Source organism: Syngnathus floridae, chromosome 1 (assembly GCF_059516105.1).
Source record: "Syngnathus floridae isolate MCC-2025c chromosome 1, RoL_Sflo_1.0, whole genome shotgun sequence".
Taxonomy (NCBI): Eukaryota; Metazoa; Chordata; class Actinopteri; order Syngnathiformes; family Syngnathidae; genus Syngnathus; species Syngnathus floridae.
In genome coordinates this window covers 14,473,853-14,501,150 of record NC_142413.1, presented here as the reverse complement: position 1 = coordinate 14,501,150, position 27,298 = coordinate 14,473,853, and the positions used below count along the sequence as shown (strand labels likewise).

General features: G+C 38.9%; 1 protein-coding gene across 2 annotated transcripts; it reads left to right on the top strand.

Annotated features, from left to right (window-relative positions):
* Positions 1-1,293: 1,293 nt before the first annotated feature.
* On the top strand, positions 1,294-27,043 carry zdhhc9 (zDHHC palmitoyltransferase 9). Of its 2 annotated transcripts, XM_088373837.1 has the most exons (11): positions 1,294-1,560; positions 1,654-1,753; positions 1,839-2,018; positions 11,941-12,101; positions 14,082-14,240; positions 16,966-17,103; positions 17,402-17,450; positions 17,625-17,727; positions 21,855-21,958; positions 22,741-22,864; positions 23,875-27,043. In XM_088373837.1, the coding sequence occupies exons 3-11, from the start codon at positions 1,855-1,857 to the stop codon at positions 24,055-24,057; spliced, it is 1,185 nt and encodes a 394-aa protein (XP_088229963.1). In that variant the 5' UTR covers positions 1,294-1,560; positions 1,654-1,753; positions 1,839-1,854; the 3' UTR covers positions 24,058-27,043. The 2 variants fall into 2 exon arrangements, with proteins under 2 accessions (XP_088229963.1, XP_088229957.1); XM_088373831.1 differs by having other exon boundaries at positions 1,294-1,753.
* Positions 27,044-27,298: the final 255 nt, after the last annotated feature.

The following is a 27,298-nucleotide window of genomic DNA, read 5'->3' as shown; positions in this document are numbered from 1 at the left end:
GTAACAGTAAATAATGCAGGCTCTGCAGCTACGACAAATAACACATCACACTGCTGTTAAACGCTTTTCAGTCTTTCCTAATTTTTCAAGTATACGTACATATCTGTTTTGTGTTATGCTGACCACGCCTAATGCCAACACTGCATAAGTAAATTTGAAGGTAAATTGAGACAAAATCAGCCTTATTTCAGCATATGAAAAAAATCTGACACCTGTTTCTTCAGTTTTTGTTCATATTAGACACCTGGTAGAGTTAAGGGCACATTTGTTTGAACAAATATAACAATGACATCAAAATATGGCTTGCGATTTAAATGCTGATGTACCTATTTTCAATAGTTTTGTTGATAATGACCAAAATCACTTTAGTTCTTCATCTTCACTAAGTTCATTGATATGGCCAAAACAGTAATTTCAGGCATCAATGTTTTACTTTCAATCTGTTTGTCCTCTGTGACACCTTTAGTGGTATCAGGAATTAAAATGAACAAAAAATTGAAGAAAACACGATGCTGCTATAAGCATTTGATAAGTGACACCCCATACTGGCCGAAAACATTGAAATATAATGAAAAGAAGAAGTGAGGACTTAACATCAGCTGTGATTTTTGCAGAGTTGCGTAACTCACTTTTTTTTCTTCCTATAGATTCACAAAGTGTGGTGCATGTACCACATGTAGTCCGATGGTATGTGAAACGAAAAAAAGAAAGAAAAAAACCCTGTGCATCGTTTTTGATGGACATGCCATAACTGTATTTTAGTATTGGTCATAATGGTGGGAACTGGTAAAACTTTTAGAACCCCTCCTTCTGGTGGCTAAAAAGGTTTTATAGGAAGAGCATTGCCATGTCCAGACACAAATTACTCTAATTCAGAGTATGCCTGGACTGTGATATAATTAATGAGGTCAACAGATCATCAAAATAACACACCAAAAAGCTGATTTAAAAGCACATTCAATATGTGAATAGCGCAACAAGAGAAAAATCATTCAATAATATATAGGAATTACTGCAGCTACAATTACATTTTGTCTCAGGGAAACAGTTATTTAGACAATATGTGCATGTTCATTTTGTGCACGGATTATATGAAATGTCCTCCAATTCTGGAATGACCCACCTTTGGGGCATTTTTCATTTTGTTTGATAAGAGTAAAACACTGCATGAAATGAATGCCACGTTAGATTAGTTGATGCAGGTGTACCTAATAATACGGCCCGCTTGCGGTCTTTGTTCCTTGTTGCTGTATATTACCTGTGCTGCCCCTTTAAGGAGAGACACTTCAATCTAGGCGTGTTTCCTGCTGCCATTGACTCAAACAGTGAATCTGGCATCCTGCGGGTAGAGGAGCAGCACACCAAATCAGCTATTTTCCGCTTCCCCATCGGTCCAGTTGAATTATTTAATCTTAGATTATTTTATTAGAAGATATCGAGCGTTTATTTGTGATTGAGGCGCATCTATTTTTCTGTTTTGAATTATTATTATTTTTGTTCTCATTAAATCAATGGGAAGCTGCTTGCCCGATCAAGCGTTGACGAGTCAGCCGGGTCAAGGTTCGCTCCTGCACGGGTGGATTTATTATTTGTGGAGAGGCGGGGGAAACATCTGCAGCGAGCGCCCGTGGATGATTGTCTAATTTCTTCCAGCAAGGGCGTGAAGGAGCCGAGGTTGTTCTTCGCGTCGTCGTGGGAATGAGTTGCCGCAGAAAAAGACCGCAAAGTGGAAATCAACACTGCTGATGACAATGTGAGTGCAAGCCTCTTTCTCTCACTGTGTCACGTTGCCCACTGAGTAACATCTGCATTTTTTTTTTTTTTTTTTTTATATATAGCTAAAGTGTAATCGTCATGTCGGCGGTGATGATAAGCAGGAAGGTGCGGAAATGGGAGAAGCTGCCGGGCAAGAACACTTTCTGCTGCGATGGACGGGTGATGATGGCCCGGCAGAAGGGAGTCTTCTACCTGACCCTATTCCTCATCATAGGGACCTGCGCTCTTTTTTTCGGCTTCGAGTGAGTCGCATGCCATTTTTAATATTATACAATATTATATAGAATATTATACAATATTCCAGCCAATGCTGAATTGAGAGGAATTCAAAGTTTAATGTTCTAAGAAACAATTTTTACACATTTTAATTTAATCCAGGCACCTAATTAACCACTTTGGTGACTACTTTTTGGATTTTTTTCTGACAAATCTCTACAACACTCAAGCAATTACATTTGGCCTCCTACACAAACGAGCAATTATAGGGTTCATTTAGATAAGCAAATGTGTCCTGTATTACACCCAAAATAGACCATTATTTTACTAACAAATTCCTTCAGCTCGTCACACAAGTACACACATAGTCTACTGACACTTGGTTCTAAATTTAGCATTTTACCTGCCTTCTGATGAAAGTTAGTAAATTGTCTCCCCCTACCCCATCTGTTTGGAAAATATTCTGGGTCGAAACTCTTAAATGTTAAATCTGTTCAAGATTGTTTGAATAGGTCACTGAAAGATTATCCTTAGGCAGTATTCTGTGATGTGGGGTGTGTCAACAGTATTTTTCCCCTCACTGAACTGCTTGGCCAACAATTGTCCATGAGTGATTGAAACTGTTAAAAAATATTAGAATCTATCTCTCAAACAATATCCTGAGCAATTCATCCTATGTTGTGAGGTGTGTTTTAAGTGACACTGAACAGCTGCCAGCAAGGTTCTGTTTGATATTGATGCAAAGTACTACATCCAAAATCTAATATGAGCATTGTTGTGTTAAATGGGCACACCCAGATCAATATCAGCGCTGTATTTTAGCCTCCTTTGCAGGCCACCAAAGGCTCAATTCTTGTATATATCTGAATGATCATCTTGATTAATTACATTGTGGTGTGGGTTATTTTAAGATTTTTTTTCCTCGACGATCTGCTCAAACTGTTGAGGGTGACAATCGTAAGTGTTGAACCTGTTCAATAGTTGAAATAAAAATTAAAAAAATTATTCTGAGCAATTATCTAGTGGAATCGGGTGTGTTTAATGTGATTTTATTATTATTATGTTAGTCCCTGGTCTGTTTGGAGAACAGTTTGAGCAGTTATATATGTTAAACTGATTGCAAATCTTGGTTGTTTTTGTCATATTCACACTAGGTTGGACTTTTTTGCTCATTGCAGTTATGTTACATTTTTTTAATGTACAATATTTCTCGGGGTTCTTTTTTCTTGTCAACAAAAGATAAGTGATGAGCTAGTAGTGGATTTGCTGTGCATGTCCACCAAATTCAGCCTCTCTGAAGGTTTATGCCTGACCACTCAGTTTGTGTTAAATATTTAATCGCTTCCCAGTGAGACAGAAAGTCTGGCTTTTATTTGAATGATCTATCTTCATTCCAAGACAGTGAACTGCTATTCCTCAAGCATAGCAGAATGCAAACTCTGCCATGTTGTCTTTAAAAAGATGAAGGAATCGAGTTATTAGATTCCCCCCCCTCTCCCCAAGAAAAAGAAAGAATGAGACAAAATATGTATCCAAGTTGTTTAAACCAGAGACTTGTCAAATTGTTTTTGAAAACAAGACTAATGATCCAACTGTACTGTTAATTCCACAAACAAATCATTATCTTGTCAGGAGGTTTTGGAAAACAATAGCAGTGTCTAATATGGCTTCTTGAATTCCACAAACATCAGTTCAGATGGTGTCTGTAACTCAGACGTGATGGGGTTATTTATTGAACAGAAGACCATAATCTCAACTGCATTCTTGGATTTCACTCACATAGCGAATTGTTTCAGATGCAGTATATGAACCCAATACCTATGAAGCGATGTAAATGTAATGCAAATATGGCTAATTGGTTCAAACGCAGTCGAAGGAAGCTAAACGGTGTTAGCATTGATTTTCTATCGGAGGAAATTTTTTGATTGGATTTGTAAATTCAACAAAGGTGGACCATAAGGTCGTATTCTGCTCGTAAATTTGAGCCCCATCAGGCAGCAAAGTCACAGCTGGACTCTTCTGTGCCACAAAAATGGCCTACCGAGTCTTTAATGAATGCATGCTTTGCGAGCTTGGGATCTGCCCTGCTCATTCTGCTCTGCTTTGTAGTGGCCCCATGCCTTTTTTAAATTTTATTTATTTTTATTGTGGACATCTGGATTTGTTGTGTGCAAAGGAGCAAGATGGTAAGGATTATGTTGCTCGCTCAGACTGGGCAAGGCTCTGTAAAGACTGATAGCTGCAGAGTTGCTTGCATGCTGCGTTCATATACCCAGTACAATCATCTTTGATGGAGGCATAGAGACTTAGGTGGGTGTAATTTTACAAAGTCATCAGTTTACTGTGTGCATAGGCATTGGTGTGAAAACACCTCAAGGCAACTTACAGTGGCAAGGATTTGTTAGTTCCCCACACTCAAATCCTAAATCGTCTTTCCCATATGAAATGAGTGAAAATGCTATTAATCTGTTCCTCCCTAAAAAACAACACACCTTCCTGTGAAGTGTTATTTTGACGAAGAATAAATAAAGTGGTTCAAGTTATGAATGGATAACTCGCACTGTGCAACAGCCATCCGTCCATCCAATTAAATAGAATTAAAAGCATTTTTGGTGACACTTTGGATCAATTGAAAGGCAATTGTGCTGCTCCTGCCTGCCTTGGCCCTTTTGTGGCAGTTTAAGATACAGATATACCGTACAAGGATATTTGTACAGTATAATCGTGCCAACTCCCCCTGAACTCCTTGCAGGGGATAAACAATATATGACTATTAGTAAAGGTAAATTGAATGTTCAAATATCAATTGTGAAAAGGCTTATTTATGCGTTTCCCATTTTATAACCCAGTGGACTAAAGGCATTAAGATACTGGACTAATGTGTAATTCTCATAGTACTGTGTTTAGTTTGACAGTTGAATTAAACATCCCAAAGCCACTTTTTTGAAGAAGAAGAAGAATTGTTCACTATATGCTCATTGTGAGTTCACTTCTGTTTTTGGAACTGATATCTCAAGTTTACGCTCGCACATCAAAGTAAAAATATCAGCCGAATTATGCGTCATAGTTGCTTTTCTCGACCAATACAAGTGTCATAGAGTTCATAGATGTCTTGCAACTCAAAATGACCATATCGAGCCAGGAGCCCCACTGGGTCAAGGACAGTAGAACAGAGCAGACAGTGTCCTCCTGACTGGCTTTGATCCAATTGCAGGCGAGCCGACATCTATCAGCAGCTGGGCCCTGCTTGTAGGGAACCTCCTTTTAGTTAGTGTTAAATTGTGGAAACAAAAGGCTGGTTACACAAGCTGATTTGAGCTATTTGCAACGGATGAACACAAGAAGATGCGTCCAGGTTGTTTGCTTTCTGGGATGAATCGATTTCTTTGCAGAACTTGTGAGCTTAAACTGTTAGTTTTATATCCTCTGGCATCATGCTGATCCTAAAGATTAGTGATGCTGTGTTCCAAGCAACTGGGATAGTCTCAAATTTCTGATCTCCGATTTAGAAAAATGCAGTTCGAACTTGCAAAATGGATTGACCTCAAATTTGACATTCAAATGACACCGCTGTACTTTGCTGAAAACACCTCTACTTTTATTTACACTTCAGCACAACGTGTGGCCGGAACAGACGAATGGCATTTCCATTCATTTCAATGGGGAAAGGCAAGACAAAAATTTCTACCATGTTCATGGAACGATTGAAACTCGTAATTCAAGGCACCACTGTATGTGCTCGCCATAAGTCTCAGATCTTTCAAGCAATTCCCAAACTTCTCTGGCAAAAACTAGACAAGTCAAGTCGAGCCCCTACTAATAAATTTCAAGCAATTTGAATAAAGTAATTGAAAAACTTGTGTTAAGCAAGTCATGAATCAGGTCACATAATCTTGTTCAGTAGTTGCACATTAATCACGGCACTTTTCTATCTGCGCTTAATTTTTTGCTATCTCGAAGGACACTCTTTCCTTACAAATGCGCTTGCTTTGGCAGCTGACGCGTTGTGACGTGAGACTTTAATGTCCTTCATGAGCATGTGTGTGTTGTGTGTGTGTGTGTTTGTGCGTGCGCGCAAATCATGTTGATGATCACATACAGCTCATGGCAGAAGGATCAAGCAACGGGTGCATGAGGACTGCATCATATGTCTGTCCGCCCCAGCACGTTAGAGCATATGCGAGGGTACTCATTCAGTGCGCATGTCACTGGGCGGAAGCTCTCGCTGTGTCCGGCTGTCCACTCAGGGCGTGTTGCATGAGGAAGAGTGAAGAAGAGGAGGAGGAGGATGCATTCATAGCTGAGCCCGCAGAGAGGCTGCAGATCTTGTAACAGACACCAAAGCTTCCCTCAGCATCCAGCCCCACCCTGTCTCCCGGTCGGCCAATAGGAAAGTGGCGGTTGGGCTCGGCTAATTTAGCAATACTGTAACTTAATTTATCCCCCCATCAGAGTCCATGCTCCATTTATCTGACACACATCTACAGGCTTTGTCAGTGGTTTCCTTTGGAGGTTTCGTTTGGATGGTCAGATTTTTCAGTAAACCTGTATTGCTTGGTTGATTGGTTTATTGATTTTTTTAAAAAAAAATTTTTGATGGATGCCAGACAAATCGAGCGCATCTTTCCTCACTGAAAAGAGCACATTCTTTTTTTTCCATTGTCGGTTATATTAGCTGGTCATTATTCTTATGATGCAACCACTCTAATCCTATATTTAATGCTAGTAAAATGCCAATGACCCTGCCTTGCAACGTATTATCACTCTCATATGGTATTTGAATGTTACATAACCAGCAAGACGGATTTAAACTGGGAGAACAGATTGTATCCTCTCTATCTAAAGACTACCCACTTTCATATACCGTGGATTAGGTTTTCAAAGAGTTTTGAAGGGCACCTTCGAACGAAGATAATTACTTGATGGATAAAGTTTCAAGTTCAGTTTTATTATTTTGTTCATCACTTGTGCTATTTTAACACTTGAGCTCACAAAAAGCATGACTAGAAAACTAATGAAAACAGTGTTATCATTTCATAAGCCTGACCGCTTCTATGGAGGTATTTCCGCAGTCTTTGAATAGTTCCAAAGAGCCATGAATACGAAAGGCACCACTTTAAAATAGAAGCGATGCATGCTGCAAGACAATGCCCTGTTTTGAGGCGCCGCATTTAAACGCTAGGGATTGGTACAGTAATCGATTGATAAAGTTCTGATTAATTGGGGGCATTGACTCTTAATTCAATGTCTTGAATCATTTGAGGCACAATGGAGTGCACTATTTTAAATCAGTGGTCCCCAACCGGCGGTTAAAAAAAAGAGGCAATTAAATACTAGCTAGGATCAATCAAGGAACTGTCTCGTTGACTGTCAATTCTAATTCTATATTTTTGTTTCTATAAGGCAGTGAAACAGTGTCTGTTTGCAGTTGCATTTCTGTGGAACCTATTCTCAACCATTACCGGAAAACTCTCACAAGATGCCACCAAAGCCCCAACTAATGGGAAAGTGGTGTCAAGGGAGTATTGTATTTTAAAGCGAGATTTCGGTATATCAGGAAGAAGTTAAATTTAACCTGCCTTGTTAGATGACGGTAGTTTTTGCTGCATGTTTTTGCTCAGCTGAGTGACTATTAGTGTTCAAGCTAACAAATGATGAATGTCTCATTATCACTACAAACATTGAGAGGTTTTAATTGCTGTTGTCTGCTCTCATGCCACTATCATGAAAATGATAGAGTTCTTTGCCCCCCCAATTCTATTCTAGCCTCTACCCCAGAAACAAAAGAAGCCGTAAGAGTTTACAGATGTTTCCGTGACACTGTTGGGCATGTTCCATCAAAGCCAGTTGCTTGCATTGGTGAAATAATAATGAAGGCTGATGAGCCACTGACAATATGATTTAAACCTTGGTTCAGTGAGTGGTCATAATTTCTTCTTTTGTGGGTTTATGTTTTGTTTGCAGGGAGAATGGTGTGATCAAAGTCCTTGGTAGACACACCCTAAAACACAAACAAACGAAGGAGCATAGAGGTGTCCATAATGGCTTTAATGGCTGCAATATAAACAGTTGATTGCAGGATTTTCAGCTGAGTGGTGTCCATTACCTAACAGTAAAGTATTATGTCATACGAACCATGCACAATGTTAGATAGCTAGACATGTGGACAAAAACTCCTCTACTATGCTTTCAAGTAAGCAGTATTAGCTTCACGTTAGCATGTAAGCCAAGCAAAGTATTAAGTAGCAAGTCAAAGCAATAAAACACCCAAAGATTTTAATTTTACATAATAAGAAACTTGAGTGCCTTTGTTCGAATCATTGGTTATCCGGCGCAATTGCAGCGTGCGGTTGCGAAGGGGCTTCCGGCAGGTGTGGCTGCTCTAGAGCGCCTCATTGTTATATTCCGGCGAGTAGGCATTAGAATGCTGCTAGGCAAAAGTAGCATCAATTTTTCCAGGCCTTAGAAGTGGTATTTGATCACCAGTTGAGTGGGGTGTGGTTTCAGCGTATTCAGTGGATACACCTACAGCATTTGAGACCAGAGACAATGACATGTCATGATTTTGAAGCCTCGTGTTATAGGCCTGCATTTTATTTTAAATATTCAAATTTGGCAGGATTTTTAAGAGTACTCCTCTCTGCGGTGTGTCTAATTTCAAGACATATTTATTTTCACTTGACAGTGACTCTAATGATGTTAAAATGACAGGTGAGGCACATTTGTGATGTGAATCGGCTTACAAATTTCACCGTGACGCTTAACTTGTGTTCGACCTTATATGTCAAAATGACTCATCTATAGTCATTTTCAGTATTGATCTGCCACTAAAGACATAGAATATGCTCTGAGCCCGCAGTTTAATAAATTGATGGTTTGTGCCTCCTGGCTTTGCGCAGGAGGCACAAACAAAGCCTTAGTAAGCTGAGTGAGGAAGACGCTTCACTGGTGATCAGATCAATAAGCCTTGCAGATGAAATCATTCCCCCTCGGGTATCGAGCGAGTGATTAAGTTCAGTTTTCTTCCTCTCCCTCAGTGAGTGATGATGACCTCGCAGTGTCACTGTTTGTAGCATCATCAGCCTGCTCCTCCGCTGCCCAGGAAGCGCTTGCGTCCGTCCACGTAGGAAAAGCTGGCCTGATTGGAATCGATGATAACGTGTGACTCGAATGGCCACCCGTCAACCACTGGCTTTATGCTTCATCAATGGGCTGCTCTGACAAATGGTCCATGGGCCATCTAGATGCTTGGTCCTTTGGAAATGACTTGCCATTAGTTTGAACTCTGCTTCTTGTTTCCTATTATGGCAAAATAGAGACGGATCAGACCTGTTCTGCAGGTGTATGTACTGTATGCAAGACTTACTTGTTAGTCAGCACAAACAGGTGACATTTTTTGCTTGTCGTTTGCTGACTTAACAGGGACATTGCTGTGTTCCTTTTAAAGTGCCGTTGATTAACCCCAATAAAGCTAGTGGGCTTTTTCCTCACTTTTTTTTTTTCTTTTGCCGTCAGTCAGAAGCCTAAAATGTTTTGTGCTAATACAGACTGTGTTTTGGAAATGTTCACTTTGTCGAAGACCCCAGCTCCAGTTGAAGACAAATTAATTGGAACATAAAACAAATAACTGGAACACGGGCATCAAGACTTCTTATGTCCACAGAAAAGAGACTGTATAATTTATTACCCCTTCCACACACTCTAAACACATGGTTCCTGTATTTAAACGCACACACACAATTGCAAGCATAAAATGCTTGTGTTTTACTGTTCTCCCAGTTAAGGGCTAAAAGGTGCGACTGTATTAAACTTACCCCCCAAACCATTCGGTACACCAATTCAATACATTTTTATCAAAATATCTTAACAAAAATGTAATCCTGTATTCGACCAGCGATATGTTAGTATGGTTCTAGCTTGCAGTGGCTGAACAAACTACACTGAACCATAAATGTAGTATTGGAAACACTTTTAATCATGGCACAGTGTAATAAACATTGTTACAAATATTTACACAACCCGATGTGATAGGATAGCATTATTACACACAAATGCACCCTGTTTAATTAATCTTGTGATAATGGTCAAGCGTGGATAGTGATGGTACAGCAAATTACAATGGTTTTATGGTTTGTCATGAAAACGTTAACTGTAACATGAGAAAATGTTTTTAAGAACATGAGAATTAGAAGTCAGTAAAAAGGGAGTGTTTACATAGACTACATTTTTAATAGGTATACAAATACGATAAATGTATAAAGCGTTTATTTTGAGTATGATAGTATATAGTGAAACAAATCAATGTTGATAAGCAAAAAAAAAACGTAGCTTATTTTACTGTATCTTTCAAAAATTCTGAATATATTTCACAGAATTTCCGTAACATAGCTTTCAAGTTTATTAAAGTCCCACATTGATGCGTCTTTTTGTGCTGCATATAAAACTCACTAGTCTAGCCAGATATTCACTTGTGTGATCGTTAAATTTTCTCATATTCTTCTCCCCAGGTTGTCACTAACACATAATGTTTAGCTCCTTGATGATTCTGCACAAAGCAACCTGTGCAGGATGTGGCACAATAACTTGAAATGCAATAATAATTTGATAAATGATTCCAGCTACTTGGGAGGGAGCTGCTGTTCTTTGCATAGTAGCTGCTACCACAAGTGCAGATCTTTGTATAACAAGACTGGGGAAAAGTAGAAGTACTGATTCAACTCCACTTGCTATCAAAACAATTTGTTCCCAGTACCGTGTACTTGCCACCACTTCGAAGATCATTTTTGTCAATTTTTTGCTATTTATTTTTTTTGTGATGCTGTCATGTTGGTGAACTTCTTTTCAAAGTATTGCAGCTCCAAACACATTTGCATTACGCCATCATTATTCATAAGAGACATATTTTTCATAATTTAAGAGTTCCCATGTGTTTTAATTAACCTGTCTGTGCAATCATTACATTTCTCAAAGGATCCGTCTCATGCTTACCAGAAGTTAACACTAATTTGACATAATAGCAGTTTTGTCACACGAGGATTTCTCTGCATGATATGTTATGTGACTACAAAGATTATTTTAGGTTTTGAGTATTATTGTTTGTGTGGTTACAGTCCAAGCATTCATGATATGTATTGTACACTCAAGTAGAAAAAGGGGCGTTCACAATATTGGCAATATCTGGTGTTAATGTTGACGTTACGGATTGAAAATTATTACTATGTCCAAACCGCTTTTCTTGGCAATCCTGTGAATCACTAAACTAGTATTGAGTTGTATAACCACAGAGGAATGGAGTCAAACAATTTGTGGCACCTTTCCCCTGCATATCATGAATGCTTGGTCTTGTTGGATTTGGGAGAATCTACAGAATCTTCTGTTAACTTGTTCTCTTTGCAACAAGAAAAAAAACTACTGTATATTAGCCCCATCACATTATGGAAACATTTCCAATGGCTTGCTCGCAGATTTCTTCAAAACTAAGCAGATGAAGGAATAATACTTAGTTGTTTACTTTCACACTTGGTGTGTGTGGGCAGGTACTCCGGAGACATCTCTATTTCTACAGAAATTTTTAAATAGTCAATTCTCCATCATAAGGGCTCTTTTTGCTTTTTGTCTTTTCTTTGTATTGGCAGTAGTTTACTTTGTTACACAATTAAGAGCGTTAAATCAGGTGACCAGCATTGTTGAACGGTTTGTGTTTATTCATAGAGGTTCCACTGCCTGGTGAATTATGCTAATATGTCTCCAGTCCTCCAGATTGTGAGGGCAGTGTGGCATGATGTTATTTAGTAGCAGCTCTGACTTTACATTGACAGTTCATGACCCCATGTCCAGAACAGCATTTGATGATATGCACGATGTTGTGGTGTTCGATCTTTTTACGGATCATATTCATGGATGGGAAGAAAAGGTCTAATGCATCTCTGCTGCTCTTTCCTCCTGTAGGTGTCCGTACCTGGCTGTTCACCTGTCTGCCGCCATCCCAGTCTTCGCCGCTGTGCTTTTCCTCTTTGTTATGGCCATGCTACTGAGGACCAGCTTCAGTGACCCGGGGGTCCTTCCTCGCGCTCTGCCAGAGGAGGCCACATTCATCGAAATGGAGATTGGTGAGTTTATCTGGATTTAAAACACTACTATACGTTGGCCACAGAAGGCATTAGTGTCTTTAGCAGCTTCATAGTGAAAGCGAGACAGGGAAGAGATGCTGCACCCATGATAGGCAGTACAAATTGGCTAAAAAATGCAGATATCCTTAACAGTCAATCCGGGCTTGTACACAGTCGCATGTGTAAACGGACATTCCGTTGGCGATAAGACATTTCTTTGTCCTCTGCCACTACTGATATGCGTTTTTTTTTCTTCAAATTTATCTAAGATATTTTAATCATTGTTCTTTATTTCCAGACAATGTTTAATATTTTTGAAGACTAAAAAATGGATAGTTATTTTGCTCAAATATACTTTTTAATGGGATTAAAACCAACATCAGCGATACTATCATTTATCGTGATAGTTTCAGGGAAAATATATCATCTTAAAAAATGGGTTGTCGCAATAGGCCAAGTAATATAAACAAATGCTCGACAAATAACTCTAAGCCCCATGTCTCCCAGCAATTCTATTGCCCACTCCCTCGACTGCTCTTTATGATCAAGGAAGTAAACTACAGCGCCGTATTTCTGCAGCAGCCCTTATTGGTTTCCCCCACCCTTGCATGGGAGGTAGCTCAGCCTTTGTCTGTGTTAAAGATTCACAGCGTTATCCTTCAACAGCCATCTCGCTTCACAAAAGCGGTCGTGGATGGAGACTCGTGATAGGGGATGTCTGTTCAAGGCAAGGCTGAGCCACTTTGCTCCTCTGAGAGGGGGCAGCTGTCAACTGACGCTCCCCTCTCTCATCAGCACAGTGACTCATTCAACTCTTTGCATGGCAAGAAAAACAGTTAGCTCCTGTTTGGCCATTTTAAGAAATTGAGTCAAACATGAAGTGAGTGTCAATTACTGTGTCAATACTCTAATGGGAACATATTCAAATCATTACAATTTGACTTTGCAAAGACCCTGCAATTCAGAAATGGCAAGCCGCAAGCAGCCACATCATCAGAATTGCAGGTAAATCTGCAGACTTGGTGCTTTGTCAGTGTGATAGCACTTGGGCTCCAGGGCGATGGCTAATATGGAGTATTGGAGTAGCATCCTCTTGGAATATGTGAGGCCACTCGCAGACTGAGCTGTGCTGCCTCGAGGGAGTGGCGCACTTCCTGTGACTGAATCGCTTAATGTATTCTCAACTGGTTTGTCCTCACTGCTACTGTACACTACACAAATGTAACATACTCAAGATGGATAATTGCCTGAGCTCTGGGAGTGGAGAATGCCCGTTATGAATAGATAGGGCAAAAACACACAGAATGTCCACAATGTCACTTTTCAAAGTATGCTATAAGCACACGATTTTTGCCAGTTACCTTGAAAAAGTAGCTATACCGATTACTTGATTTGATTACTTCTTCATTTTACAAGTTACTCAAATTAAAAGTTACTTTCTCAATTGGATACAGCAAATACTGTCAACACTACTTTACATAAAAACGGCAACTGTTTTATTCCAATTCTTAATAGAAAGCAATATTCCCTCTAATTTTCCATGCTGCTGAGCATTCACACAAACTCCCTGAGCATTCCTTGGACCATGGCAGGCCACATTAGACATGTATCATACCTGTCCAAAACCTGACATCATAATAAGTTGCACCATGTTGGGAAAATAAATCAAAACAGAAACTAGCAAAAGTAGCATGCTAGTAATTACTGCAACAAGCGTTACTGGCATCACCGATTATGAGCACCGCCAATTAAATACATAGAATACAAACAAACATATAAGAGCAAAGCTTATTAGTGTGATGTTTTTTGGGGGAGTGGGTCGAATTAATGGAATTTCAATTCGTTTTGATGGGAAACATTTACTTGATATACTGTACAACTAAAGTGAGTGACAAGCTTCACAGAACACATTAATCTTGCAAGTCAATTCCAAATGCAAGTGGAACATCAGTCTCAATTGTAGATATTTTTGTTCACCAGAGGCTGCCAACGGCAACGTCCCCAGTGGGCAGCGACCGCCTCCTCGAATCCGCAACGTTGAGATCAACAATCAAATTGTCAAGCTCAAGTACTGCTACACGTGCAAGATCTTCAGGCCGCCGCGGGCGTCCCACTGCAGCATCTGCGACAACTGCGTTGGTAAGTGTCAGCTGAGCCGCTTCATTGAAGTGGTTTATTTTTGCTGTTGAAGAGTTTGATGCTTTTGATTAACTTGGCAAGACAAAAATAGCCAGCGGTGATCTTGGTGTTCTTTTTGCTTTCCTGGTAGTGGCTTCAATTGACAGATTCATAAAAAGATTTACAAAAACTCACACAGGCTCTAACTTTCATGCAAATACCACAAAATTGTGCTTTTGTTCATTTCTTGAATCATGAATGCCTTTTGTAAACCCGCAAACACAGATTGGTTAAGCTTGGATACAAAAGCAATCTCAATTTTCATGCCCTGTCAATTTTATTGTGCATTCAGTGTGTGTTCGTATGAGACAAAGTCTATTTCTTGCTCTATATTCTTAGCACACTAACAGTCATCTTCAGAAATCTGTTTACAAAGTGTCTATTTGCTATATTTAAATGTTCTCTTGAGGAAATATTTGCCAACATACAACTCAAGTTAACTTATTCTAAAGAGGAAGGCCAAGCAGTTTATTGAAAAATTAAAATGATGCATACAATTATTGACCATTTTAGGAAATAGTGAAAATAGAATTGCTATGTTCAGGGTCAAACTTTCATCATCATAAAACTACAGGCAGAATAAAGAGGTAACAGCGGGCGCAAATGATCCACGGACCTTAATGTGGACATCTCTGATTTAATTAATGTATACATTTTTGACCCTGCCACGAAATAAAATGGGAAGTGACAATAAGTTGGAACCAGAATTGAAAAGAGGGACAACAAATTTAAACAATGGTTGAGAAGACTCTACCGTCATTGACAGGAAGTTACTAAACTCACCTTAAGTGACATCATCACTTGTTATCAAAATGAAGTAGTTTATTTTATTTATTTTTTCTCTCACTTTAATGACAGTAATGTTAAACATTGGTCTTGCCTTCACGGTTAATAAGGAAGGCTAAAAGAAACATTTGACGCATCTTGTGTCATTCGCCTGCCTTGTTCGACACACTTACTTTCTACACTGGATGGCAAGCCGCGAGAAAATAAAACGTCATCACACAGAATTCAGTATTAGGTGACGCCAAGCTCAGTTTATCCCCTGGTTTAAATAAGGACCCAACCAGGGACCCCTCTTTTGATTAACTTCGTTATGAATTTCTCACAGAGAATTTTCTACTAATATCAAACCCCCGAAATTCAATTCAAATTTTGTGAATGCCTGGTGCTGCGGGTGTTCAAAAAACAAAAAAGCCAGATGTGCTGACGTTCTTGCATGACGGCATTTCAAAATTGGCATATGTGACTTAAAGAGTGACTTAGATCTTGACAATTTGTACACCCTCCTCTCAACTTTCCTACTTAAAGTCCAAATTACCTTTATAATTACCTTTCCACATTACTAAGTTAGTAATACTAACGCCATAAATTGGCCTGACCTATGAGTCAAAATGTCAACATTAATAATAAACGTAATAATCAGAACAAGTGTTCTCTTCATTATCAACTTCTCTGCATACAGTCAAGCCCTCCATGGAGTTTCATTTTAGTCAGCCTCATAGCTTTGATGCAATAAAAGCCTTCTTGGCAGAGGAATCAAAGGCCATCATCCTCTGCTCTAAAGTCATCATGGGTGTCAACACCCTCTGAAACCCGAGCGTCTGTAAATGAAGCTTATCTCCAACAAGCTGCAGTGACTGGTATCGTCTCCTCGCTACACTAACCTTGTCTCATACCTCGGCTGCACTATTTGATTTTTTGTTTGCCATCAATTGTTTTGAGAGTCGAGCAGGAATGTTTGGGCAATGAGCAATGCTGATTTTATGATTTCGACCCAGACAATAGATTTAAAACCAAACAAAGATACCATTGAAATGTAGACTTTCTGTAAAAAGGACTTAAGATTTTTTGAGGTCTGAGCCATCGCTCGGACAATTTTATTTGCTGGATTTGTGAACAACTATTTGAGATGCAAGCACTGTAAGGTGGAAGCAAAATCAAATGAGGCACTTCAAATCAGTTTGTACTGTATTAAAATGTCAGATTTATTATACGGTAAATGTTGGTCTTAGAGGTTAGGTTTCTGCAAAAGAAAACAAGGGAACCATGAAATAATATGAAAGAGCTCATCTTTTGAAACAATCTTTTGCAATCTTATAGGTGTGACGTAACGTAATTCAGTAGTCACATTACAACAATAGTGCGAATGAACGTGACTTACTTCAACTTTTGTGTTTCCTGAAACAATGTTATGAAAACATGATGACTGCACTTCCAAGCATTGAATTTATAGACACATTGTAAATATATAAACAAAATATACATATACTGTATTAAAAAAATAAAGCCTACCGACTGACTGAATTAAAGCAAAGCTCCCCATAAATTGCCTTTGCAATTCAAAAATTGGATTCTACCTTATTGCGATGTCGATTTAAATTCAAGTAATTGTTCAGCCCTAATTCTAATGAGGAAAAGTAGTACTCCATAATATTGTACTTTATAAAAGCATGCAGTGCATTTTCATCTCTAGTCCATTTCGCCTTGTATCTCTCTTCCTAATCATACAAGAGTAGAGGAAAAAGGAAATGAACGCTAAACATGTGCACAAGCACAAGGCAATCTTTGAAGGAGCGGCCGATTTGTATGTACGGTATTTTTAAAACAGTGTCCTTTGATTGCCCCAAAACTGGCTGACGCGCATTTCACATTTTCACCGTTGTTTTGATCTGTGTCCCTTCAGATCGTTTTGATCACCACTGTCCGTGGGTGGGCAACTGCGTGGGCAAGAGGAACTACCGCTACTTCTACTTGTTCACACTCTCTCTCTCGCTGCTCACCATTTACATCTTCACCTTTGACATCGTCCATGTAGTCATGCGTGAGTATCCCACTGTGAAGGAGGAGGAGGCGGCATATTAAAGTGGGAAGGAATGTGACAAGACTAGATGGGCAAGGTTTACCGACAAACACATGCGCTATGACCTAAATAAGATCTTCTAAGGCAGGGCCCGGGGCATAGCATGATGTGCATGTGACAGATTTCCACACACCCCATAGCGATGATACATGAGGACATATTTGTTTTTCTCCTCATTATAGTTGTTTGAGTCGACCTAAGAAAATCAGCACTGTTTAGTGCATACAAAGTTTCACTTCTTGTGTTGCTCTCTTCACAGGTTCAGTGGACGATGGCTTTTTGAGTGCTTTGAAGGAAACCCCCGGAACATATCCTTTTGTCACTATTGCGGAGAAAATACTGTCGAGCCAAAGACATGACATGGGGCCATTTTTGAAATTATTTTTTTAAATTGTGTCTATACAATACAGTGGTGACTTGAGATATGAGTGACTCAACTCAACAAATAATCTGTTAGCATTTCCTTGACTCAAAGTCCTCACGGTGCTGGAGGTACTGGTGTGTTTCTTCACGCTTTGGTCAGTGGTCGGCCTTACCGGCTTCCACACCTACCTGATCTCGCTAAACCAGACCACCAATGAGGATGTAAGTCTCAAAAACTCACTGCACAACTCAACTGTTGCTCTGTTGCTCTTCTCCAGTCCATTCCAGTTAAACCACCTTTGACTACACATTCACAGTGTGAGAATGTACTTTACACCTTTATTTACATTTCACAGAAAGCATGCAATTTTGCACTCTGTGTGCTTCTTGGATCATTTGCCTTAAATACCGTGGTTATGTATTACCTCAAATAGTTCATCCTGCCAATGAACTCCATGTCTGTGAGTTCCGGTAAACATGATCCAACTATGACAAAACATGCCTCTGTTTCCAAATGACTATTTTCTTTTTTCTGGATTTACCCGTTAATTGCCTAATCCATATAATGTTAGCTACATTATTAACTTTATCCTGGAACCAAAAACCTCCATTTAATTATTTTGCAAAAAATGTATCCCATACCAAAAATGCAATTTTTTATAGAAAAATTTACCTTAATTTTTTTTCTTTTTTTCTTTATATCTTCAAATTTTAACTATCAGCTTATTGTTCAATTAATATCTATTTGTTGGACCTTATTGGAACCCGACTGACATATGCTCAGGTTGTGCAATTGAACAATGCCCGATGAACATTCTGGTCCACCACCAGAATTACTAGTTTTTGGGCTGTCATACATTTTTTATGTGTGTGTGATCTTTCAGTGTTTCAACATTTAAAATGAAATTTATGAAGTGGCCTCACATGCCTGGAAGGATAAGAACTGATGAGGCTTAAATGCAGCCATTGCGCTTGTTACCATGACGACAGCACTGCCTCTTTCAGAAGAGAAGGACAAAGGGTTGGCAAAGTGTAGCTTGTTAAACATCAATCAATAACACAAAATAAAAAAAGAAGTGTAGAAATAAGAACTTAAATCTAAAGTGAGCATGGTTAATACTTTGAAACAAATTGTTTAGATTTGAATCATTTGTCTTCCACTATCTTTGTGACCTTTAATGAAGCAATAATGTGCACTTTAATACTTCATTTTGTAAGCCCCTTTAATTTGTCCCACCCTGTGCACTTAATTCACACAGAGACCATGAATGTTTTCATGAAAGAGATTGCTAGTGCAGCAGCTGAGTCATGTGACAAATTGGCTGCAAAGCACTTTGGAAGCTAAAAACAGCCCGAAACAGAGACCAGACACAACCTGGCAATAGAAACATCAGCAGGAGAAGCATCTTCTCCTCTTGTTGAAGTACAACCGAGCTGACGAGACAAATAAACGCACACCCATCTGACTAATGACACTTAGAAGAAGCCTGTGAGAAGAAAATGTTATTTATTGATCGATAGAGTTGGGGTGGGACGAATGATCAATGCAGCTAAGTGTGTCTTATCTGCTGTTATACATTATTGATAGACTGCAGTTAAATATGCAACGAATATTTTTCTATATGGCGGTCAAAACATCACGGATCCTTGAGGTGGTGATCGTCCATTAAAGAATGGTAAATGTGTAGTACATCCTTATTTTAGGGTTGTATGCAGCATTATTTTTCCAAGTGATTTATTTTACATTGGTAAAATTCGTTTATAGTTAGAAAATAACTTCTGTGAATGAAGGTCTACATACTCGTGTTAAAATATTAAAATAAAAGGTTTCGTTATAAAGAATGAGACAAGATTAATCATTCTGAAACTTTTTTCCACATTTAATGAAACCTTTAAACTAAAATTATAATTTTATTTGCTCACTTTTTGACAGGTGCACACTCTTACGTTTCAATTTAACCAATTTATAAAAAATGAGACAAGATTAATCATTCCGAAACTTTTTTCCACATTTAATGAGACCGTTAAACTAAAGTGATAATTTTATTTGCTCACTTTTTGAAAGGTGCACACTCTTATATTTCAATTTAACCAATCCCGTTAAAATTAACGTTAAATGGGAGTCTGCGCACACCCGCCGCAATTTAAAATGCCTTTGATTGCTCTCAAATTAAGTTCATTTGTTCTCGAAAGCCAGTCTTTTTTTTTTCTTTCTAGCTGACCGTGGAAGGTTTTTGTGTTAAGACTGACTGCTACTTCAAACTGTAATTCTCTCGACCTTGACTAATGCCCTGCTCCAAAAAAGTGGGAAGTTGGATTAGTCCCACTCTGATGGTACCATTTGCGTTCCCGGCGAATGTAAAGATTGTTGAACGTGATAAATTCGTTTTTGTTTTTTTCCTCTGAAACACATTTTGACCTCCAGCAAATGTACAGTACCTTCATAAAATAATATTTCAAAATCTAACCTTGTCTATGATGCGTTTCCATTCACAATCTGTCTCCATGATGGTCGCTATTGTCAAGTGATGACAGATTGAAGCAGCTCGGTAAAATCAGGGTAGATATTTTTCTCTCGGGCTTTGCTCCAAGTTTTGATGGTGCTCCAGTGCACTTCTCCTGATCTGATCAAAGGTCAGAAAACTCTGACTTTTCACTTTTCCTGGAATGTAACATAATGCCCCATTTCCAGCTGAAGAAAAACAGCTCTGGAGCATGAAGCTACCACCATCATGCTTCACTATATAGTTTTTTTTTTTTTTGCCCGTTGGGCAATAGCAAATAAAGTTGCATATTGTATTTACAGTAAATAAAATTATATTGTTTTGTTGTCAGCCCAAATCGCTAATTACTCCCTCTTTGGGTCTCACCCTGATGACCGAGTCACCGATGACACTTGACACATAAAGATGCTACAAAGCAGTGGTGGATGTTGTGGGTTCTTCAATTGAATCTACATTAATTCACCTTTGTGTGAATACAATTCAAGCAAAAGCAACATTGCATTTGTGGGCTGCGTCGATGTTGGGCGAGGCTGAAAAGCAAAAGAGTGCACTCATACATTTTATCCTTTCGGCTTTAATGTTTAATTCATACTTCCACTCTACACTGTAATGGCTGGCCTCATTTTTTCACTATTTAATGAGGAATGAAGCTGCGTAATTTGCACCTACAGTGTGCATGTGGTGTTGCTCCAAGAGTTGTAACAATGGCTGTCAGCCCAGCTGTGTATCCTTTTCCAATTTCCATAGCTGAAATTAGCCCAATTATAGATTCATTGATAGCTGCAGGGTAAGGGATGAAAAAAGATTCACTCTGGTGGGGGGATGGGTGTGTGTGTCTTCACTGATAGAAAGAAAAATAACGCATACAAACCGTGTACATCTCAATTAATTGTATAGGCGTATGTACGTATCGTTGCGACTTCTCCTTTGTATTGTAAAATAATTGCGAGAATAGTGTTTACTAATCCACAAAAAAGACAAAAGCCTTCCGTAGTACTGGACAACATCGTCTCAAATTTCCAAATGAATTAGTGAATTGGTGTGTGCTTTGTTTTGCAAATGTTGTAGCTTTAAAGCAACAGTCATTAAATCCTTGATGAAATCCTTTTTAGTAGGTCAAAGCCCGGCCTCTGGGAACAACATCTAAAAATAGAGCTCTGCTTTTGAATAAGGTATAAGCTCGGGGAAAATGTTTTGAAACTTGCAGCTGTGCGCCACTCTCTGTTTTATCAAGGAGTCACAGATCGCCAGGAAATGTTCTAGGTTGATTGATAGGCTTTGTGTTCATAGTCACCACCCTTGTGTTTACTCATTTATCAATAAGCTGCAATGATATTAGTCTTTTCCATGTAGATTTCACAGAGAATAAAGAATACTATGCATGTGAGTCATATGATATTGTTCGTATTGCTCCATTATTTACGTTCAAATATCCATTCCTTAAAGGGTTCCAAAACTGTAATTGAACACATGACACTTTGCAATACCATGTGAATTTGTCAGTGTATAGCTCGTATAATAGTGTAAATTTACTGTTCTGTCAAAAAAACTTAACGCACAGCCATTAATGCCTAAATTACTGGCAACAAAAGTGAGCGTACCTCAAAGTGGAAATATCCACATTAGGCCCAAGTTGCCCATTTTCCCTTCCCGGTGTCATTTGAATCATTAGGCCTTTACAATGTGAATGCGGATTAGTAGGTAATTGAAACGATACAACTCTCTGGTAATTTTTTTTTCCCCCAATAGACCTCAGTGCCACCCATTGGGGCCATAAACAATAAGTCACAACACAGAATGGAGGAGCTAATGCACAATTGTTATTTTGTTAATATGTTCTGACAGATTAAAGGATCCTGGTCGGGGAAGAATCGAGTGCAGAACCCCTACAGTCATAAGAACATCTTTAAAAACTGCTGCGAGGTGCTGTGTGGGCCCACGTACCCAAGGTATCGCCGAGACAATACATGCTGCCTCACGCGTCGTCTTCATTTTATGTCATTAAATGACTTTGTTTTATTCCTGTGGCCATGCCGGTGATATTCCGACTCAAATGAATGACTCATGAGGACTGACTCTCTTGACATTTATTTTATGGCTCAACATGTGTCTTCGTCTTAAAAATAAATAAATAAATAAATAAATAAAGTAGGCGTATTGGGACTTCACATCCACCATAGAGCATAGTTGTCCATGTAATTTTTAATTTACTGCCACAATCTAATATTACAATATATTGCATTTTGGAAAAATATTCGCAATGATATAATATTCTGCTAGTTCTACTTTGACAGGAATAAAACCAGTGTGTTGAGAATTTCTTCTGTTTTGGTAAAACTGCAACTTCACTCATTATCTCATTAGTTTTTTTTTTCTCTCAAAACTACACAATTTTCTCTGTTATTAGTTTTGTTTCCGTGAAAAATCTATAGTATTGTAGGTGTACATTTGTTGCTCCACCAATTGTGTTCAAATATCCTCTGCTGCAACTATCGATGCTTATTGATTGCCATTATGTCAACAGCTTTTTGTTCATTTGTTTACAGTGAACTGAAAGGCAAACCGCTAAACTACATTTAGCACGACTATATTTTGAATTAAGACATTTTCGTATGCGTTTATCTATTCTACAATGGTGTGCAGGTCTGACATGTAATTAGGCATGTAGCATCAGTCTCGGTTCTACACCCAGGTTCCGTCTACTGACTGAATGCTTTGTGATGCTCTTTAGTGTCTTGGACAGGAGGGGCTTGACGCACGAAGATTCACTCGTTTCTGCATCGCCTGCTGCACCATCCTCCTCCTCCTCCTCTTTATCCTTTTCCAACAACAGCAAGCCAGTGCCGCCAACCACTGTGAGCATAACACACGCACACGCTTACCCTCCCCCACTCACACATCTCCCCGAGTAACCTGCCTGAATAGAGAATGCAACATAAAACGGATTCCAAAGCAATGATGGGATTATTTCAAGGGGAGACAGAGAGAGGAAAGAAAAACCTACAATGTGTGGCCATCACTTTTCCAACCGTATTGATGTGACCTGCTAATGCATTTTGGAGCATGAGAATTTGCAGCCATTTTGTGCCTTTTGTAGTTCCCATGCTTCTTTTTGTAAATGAACAACGCAATTCTGTTCGGAATTGCTGTTTGCGCTCAAGTCATGCGAGGATGAAGCCTCCTGTGAGAATTTAGTAGCTCTTTGTGCAAAATGTTCAATGAATTGAAATTTGGTGTGTTTCCCATTTTTAACTCGAATTTAATACTTTTGGAAAAATAATTTGTGAAATCAGTCAAAATGTTTATGGGGTGTAACAAAAACTGTATTAAATTGTAACATCTTTTTTGATTTAAAAAATGTGAGCGTCTACCACCAAGCAGTGCATGCTGACACATACAGTTGTGCTCATAAATTTACATACTCATATCCCTGCTCCCCCCCAGAAAACAAAATTATGCAAAAAGTTTGGGGAAAAAAAACTGTATATGTTGAGAAATCTTGCATTATTAATGATGGTAGCACAGAACGTCCCATGAGTGAAGGAGATTGTGTTTGCTGTCATGTATTGTTTTTGCGGATCCGATCAATGATGTCATTGATCGCTCTGCAAATTATGACAGGACAACCAATGACCAATTTTGCGTGCGTGCGTGTGTGTGTGCGCGTGTATCAGACTTTATTGTGCTGTGTGCAAAACTCGTTAATTTGTCTAAACTTTACATGTATCGGAGGAGATGATTTTAGTTCGAGTTATTAGTAGAAGTTATGGAAAGTCTTTGCTGCATGCGGTTAAGCAACTGCACATGACATTTATTTTTAAGGGTAATGTTGTATCTTTGATAACTTGATGTCCTTTGCTTCCAGAAAACTACAGCGCCGCTCATTCCAAACGAGCACACGCCCGACGAGGCCAAGCCGAGCATCGACGTCTCGGCGGAGCAGTGCTGCTCCCTCGAAGATGATCTTCCCCCTTCTTCCTTCATCCCACCTTTGGCTTCCCCTGAGACTGACGCTGAGGCCTCCGTCCCCAAGGACAAGAACCACTAACTGCGTTCCTTTGAGTCCTGACCAGGAACTCTCATAATACCCCAAACCCGACTGTGCGCTGGTGACTCAGTTCCTCTGCTTCCCCACGTGAGTGACGCATCTGATCTAATGGAAGGTCAGCGTCTTCCCGTCTCCTGAACACTTGGCTTGGCAAGTCTCACCGAGGGAGGAAAAAAAAAAACGTGTGCATGACATGATGAGCTCCACTCGGATGACTTTTTTTCCAAAACTTGTATTGACTTTAAACGTGGGCGGCCGATATAGTCCAAGCAAGTGGCCGGCCGACACCGACATTGTTGCTTCTCTCCGCGTGTAAATTGTCATTCATTCCTTTTTCTGTTGTGCATATGTTACATGCTCTATGCAAAGGCAAGGCTGGACAAGCGGTGTTTGTGTGTAGCTGACGTTGTATTGGCTCTGTACAGGCAAGTTAAACATCTACCTTGTATTCTGTGATCTGCTGCATTCAGTACTGTTAACTATAGCAATGGAAACGCCTGGAAACGCTTCCTTCTTTCCCCTCTTTTAATACATAATTGTTCAAGGCGTGTATATAATTCTGTGACACTCGAAATATCTTTATCGGGAGGAACAACCAATGACCAATTTGTGTGTGACTGCGTGAGTATGCGGGCGTGTGTGGCTTTTGATGTTCTTAGATCCTGGTAGCAATCGTGCCTTATAATGGACGCAACAGACGTCTGTCAACAAAGACACCCCCAGTTAAATACAAAATGCCAACATTCTAACGTTAGATGGCATATATACGCTACTCGCAAAAAGTTAGGGATATGGCGGTTCTTTGAGATTTGGATGTTTTTTATTTTATTTTTTGAGAGACGAGCGCTGTATGGTCACTTCAACTCAATTAACAATAACCGGCAGTGTGAATAATTAATCAAAAAGATAGGCTGCAAGCTAAACATCAAACTATGAGAATTACACATCTTGTATTTAAGACAACCAAACAGTGTCGGCATATAATTGAAATGCCATTGACATGATTGTCGCCGTTTTAGACACCTCAAAGCCACCGACATTTGAACACAAATGGTGGAGTAACAATTGTAGGCAAATAATACAACAATATTCACAGGCATATATTCTTTATCTTCTATGAAAAATAAAAAAACTATTACAGAATCTTCCTGTGTTGCTTACAGTAGCAGTAGAAAAGGAAGGCCTATTCTTCCTTATTCATGGCGGTATGACTACTATACTGCCTGCCGGTGGCTTAGGCGGGTACAACAGAAAGAGCAGCACAATGAAATTAAGCGTAGCATTAAATCATGATGCACAAATGGTTGAAATCTTGATGTTTTCTTTAACTATGATATGACTGTTTTTTGAGTAGAATTTTATAGACGATGCTTTCCTTTTCATAAAATGTTTGTAGAAGTGAGGCTGGAAAAGGTTAAGGGCATTTTCAATCATCTCAATGGGGAAAGATGATTTGAGACATGAGTGTTTTGAGTTATGAGAGCAATCAAAGGATGAATTAAATTAACATCCCGAAGCATCACAGTATTCAGCTGTTTAAATCTCAATTGAACCGGAAAGTTTATTGGTACAGAAAGAATAACAGAAAAACTGAACATGTATACATATACCCCTAATTTTTTGTGAGTGGATATATATTAGGATTAATATTTATTTTCTTGCTGAGAGTACATGAGGATTAAAACTCACATCTTCCAATTGGTAACAACAGTTAGCATACATTTGCGGAATAGTGATTAGCGATTAGTCGACTTTAAACATTGATGCGGGGATATAAAGTTGGCTCATCGACTAATCAATTCAACCCCGAGTGTGTACCTCGCTTTAAAACGACTTGGCCAAGAGTAACAGAATCAATCCTCCTCAACCCCTTAGTAAGAGAACTGCACTATATTATGCATTTTCATGTTCTAGTTTTGCTTGTCCTTTCAGGAAAAAAGTTCAATTTTCCAAATTGTAATGAGGAATGAAAACTGTTGATTTGGACATAAGTTAGTAAGAAACAAAGAAACGGCAACAACAAGCCAAGCCATTGTCGAATTGTACATATATTTGAAAATGTGGATGTAGTGAAATAGACAGATAGGCAGTACGGTTGACTTCTTTCAAGTGTTCCCAAGCAACATCATACTCGAGCCAATCATCTCCCAGTCGTCCACTCTTTCTCCAGCCACTCTCTAAGAAATAAAAAAGGCAGCTCAGTAACATCTTTTCATTGGTATCATTCAAGCGGAGGTTGGCTGTCTTTAATGCAGGAAATATAAAGTGAAGTAGGCGAGTGAGCCCAAGAGATGAGGTGAGAGTCACAAGAGGAAAAATGTGATGAAAAGTCAAGCAAATTTTTTTGGGTGTTTATATTGATGTTAGCGAGTTTGTGATTGTGTGCTATTGTGTCAAATGCGAGAGAGAGCAAGTGTTTGTGAACTATACGTGTCTAAAAGTGATGAGTATCAGAGGCTGCCAGCAGATGTGGCCAAAACAGTCAATTTCTAGCAAATTAGTTATGTCAGTTGATTTTTATTATAGCCAAAGTGGAGAATGAATTGCTAATACGGAAGATTTGGTCATTCCTGGCAGCTCTTTTTCTTTGTGATGTGATGTGAACACGTTAAGGAATGAGGACAGATATTGGAGGCTTTTCATGAACCCAAAATTATGTTTCTTTTTACTGCATAAGGGAAAAGGAAGTGATTTGGAAAAGGGTGATTGTATGCAACTTATATTTATCAGTATCCAAGCAGATTACTTATTTTCAATATTTGTATGTTTTTTTTCTTTAAGTGATACATTTGCCATGATCAGATCTGAATGCTCTGATAATAGACAATATATATATCTATGACATCATGTGTACGGATACAGTATTACAGCATTTATGTTCACTTTGTTTGGTCTTAACACTGTGATTCTATGTATTTGGTTTCAATTACTTCACTTCTTTATACATGAACAATATGTCTGGTAAATAAACCATATTGTATTATTATTTTGTCTTTTACAGTGGACATTTTAAAAGTCAATTTTATTTTGTAAAGCACTAAACCACACATGGAACACAGTACTGTCCACGTATAAATATTGAATGTAATCTTTAAACATTTTGAATATAAAACAATTGCAACAATATTATAAGTGAAAAACAAATAGTCCATTTGCACACGCTGGTCAAAAAATCACCAATATAAATCAGTAGTGACCCTCGTGACCCCCTCAGAACCTTCTTACGTGAACAAAATGCGAG

Excerpts from the sequence above, each read along its gene's own strand:
- zdhhc9 (XM_088373837.1), top strand. The coding sequence starts at position 1,855 with ATGTCGGCGGTGATGATAAGCAGGAAGGTGCGGAAATGGGAGAAGCTG. Across the intron at positions 17,451-17,624 it reads TTGAAGGAAACCCCCGGAAC|GGTGCTGGAGGTACTGGTGT; the intron begins ATATCCTTTTGT and ends CAAAGTCCTCAC. Across the intron at positions 21,959-22,740 it reads TGTGGGCCCACGTACCCAAG|TGTCTTGGACAGGAGGGGCT; the intron begins GTATCGCCGAGA and ends GATGCTCTTTAG.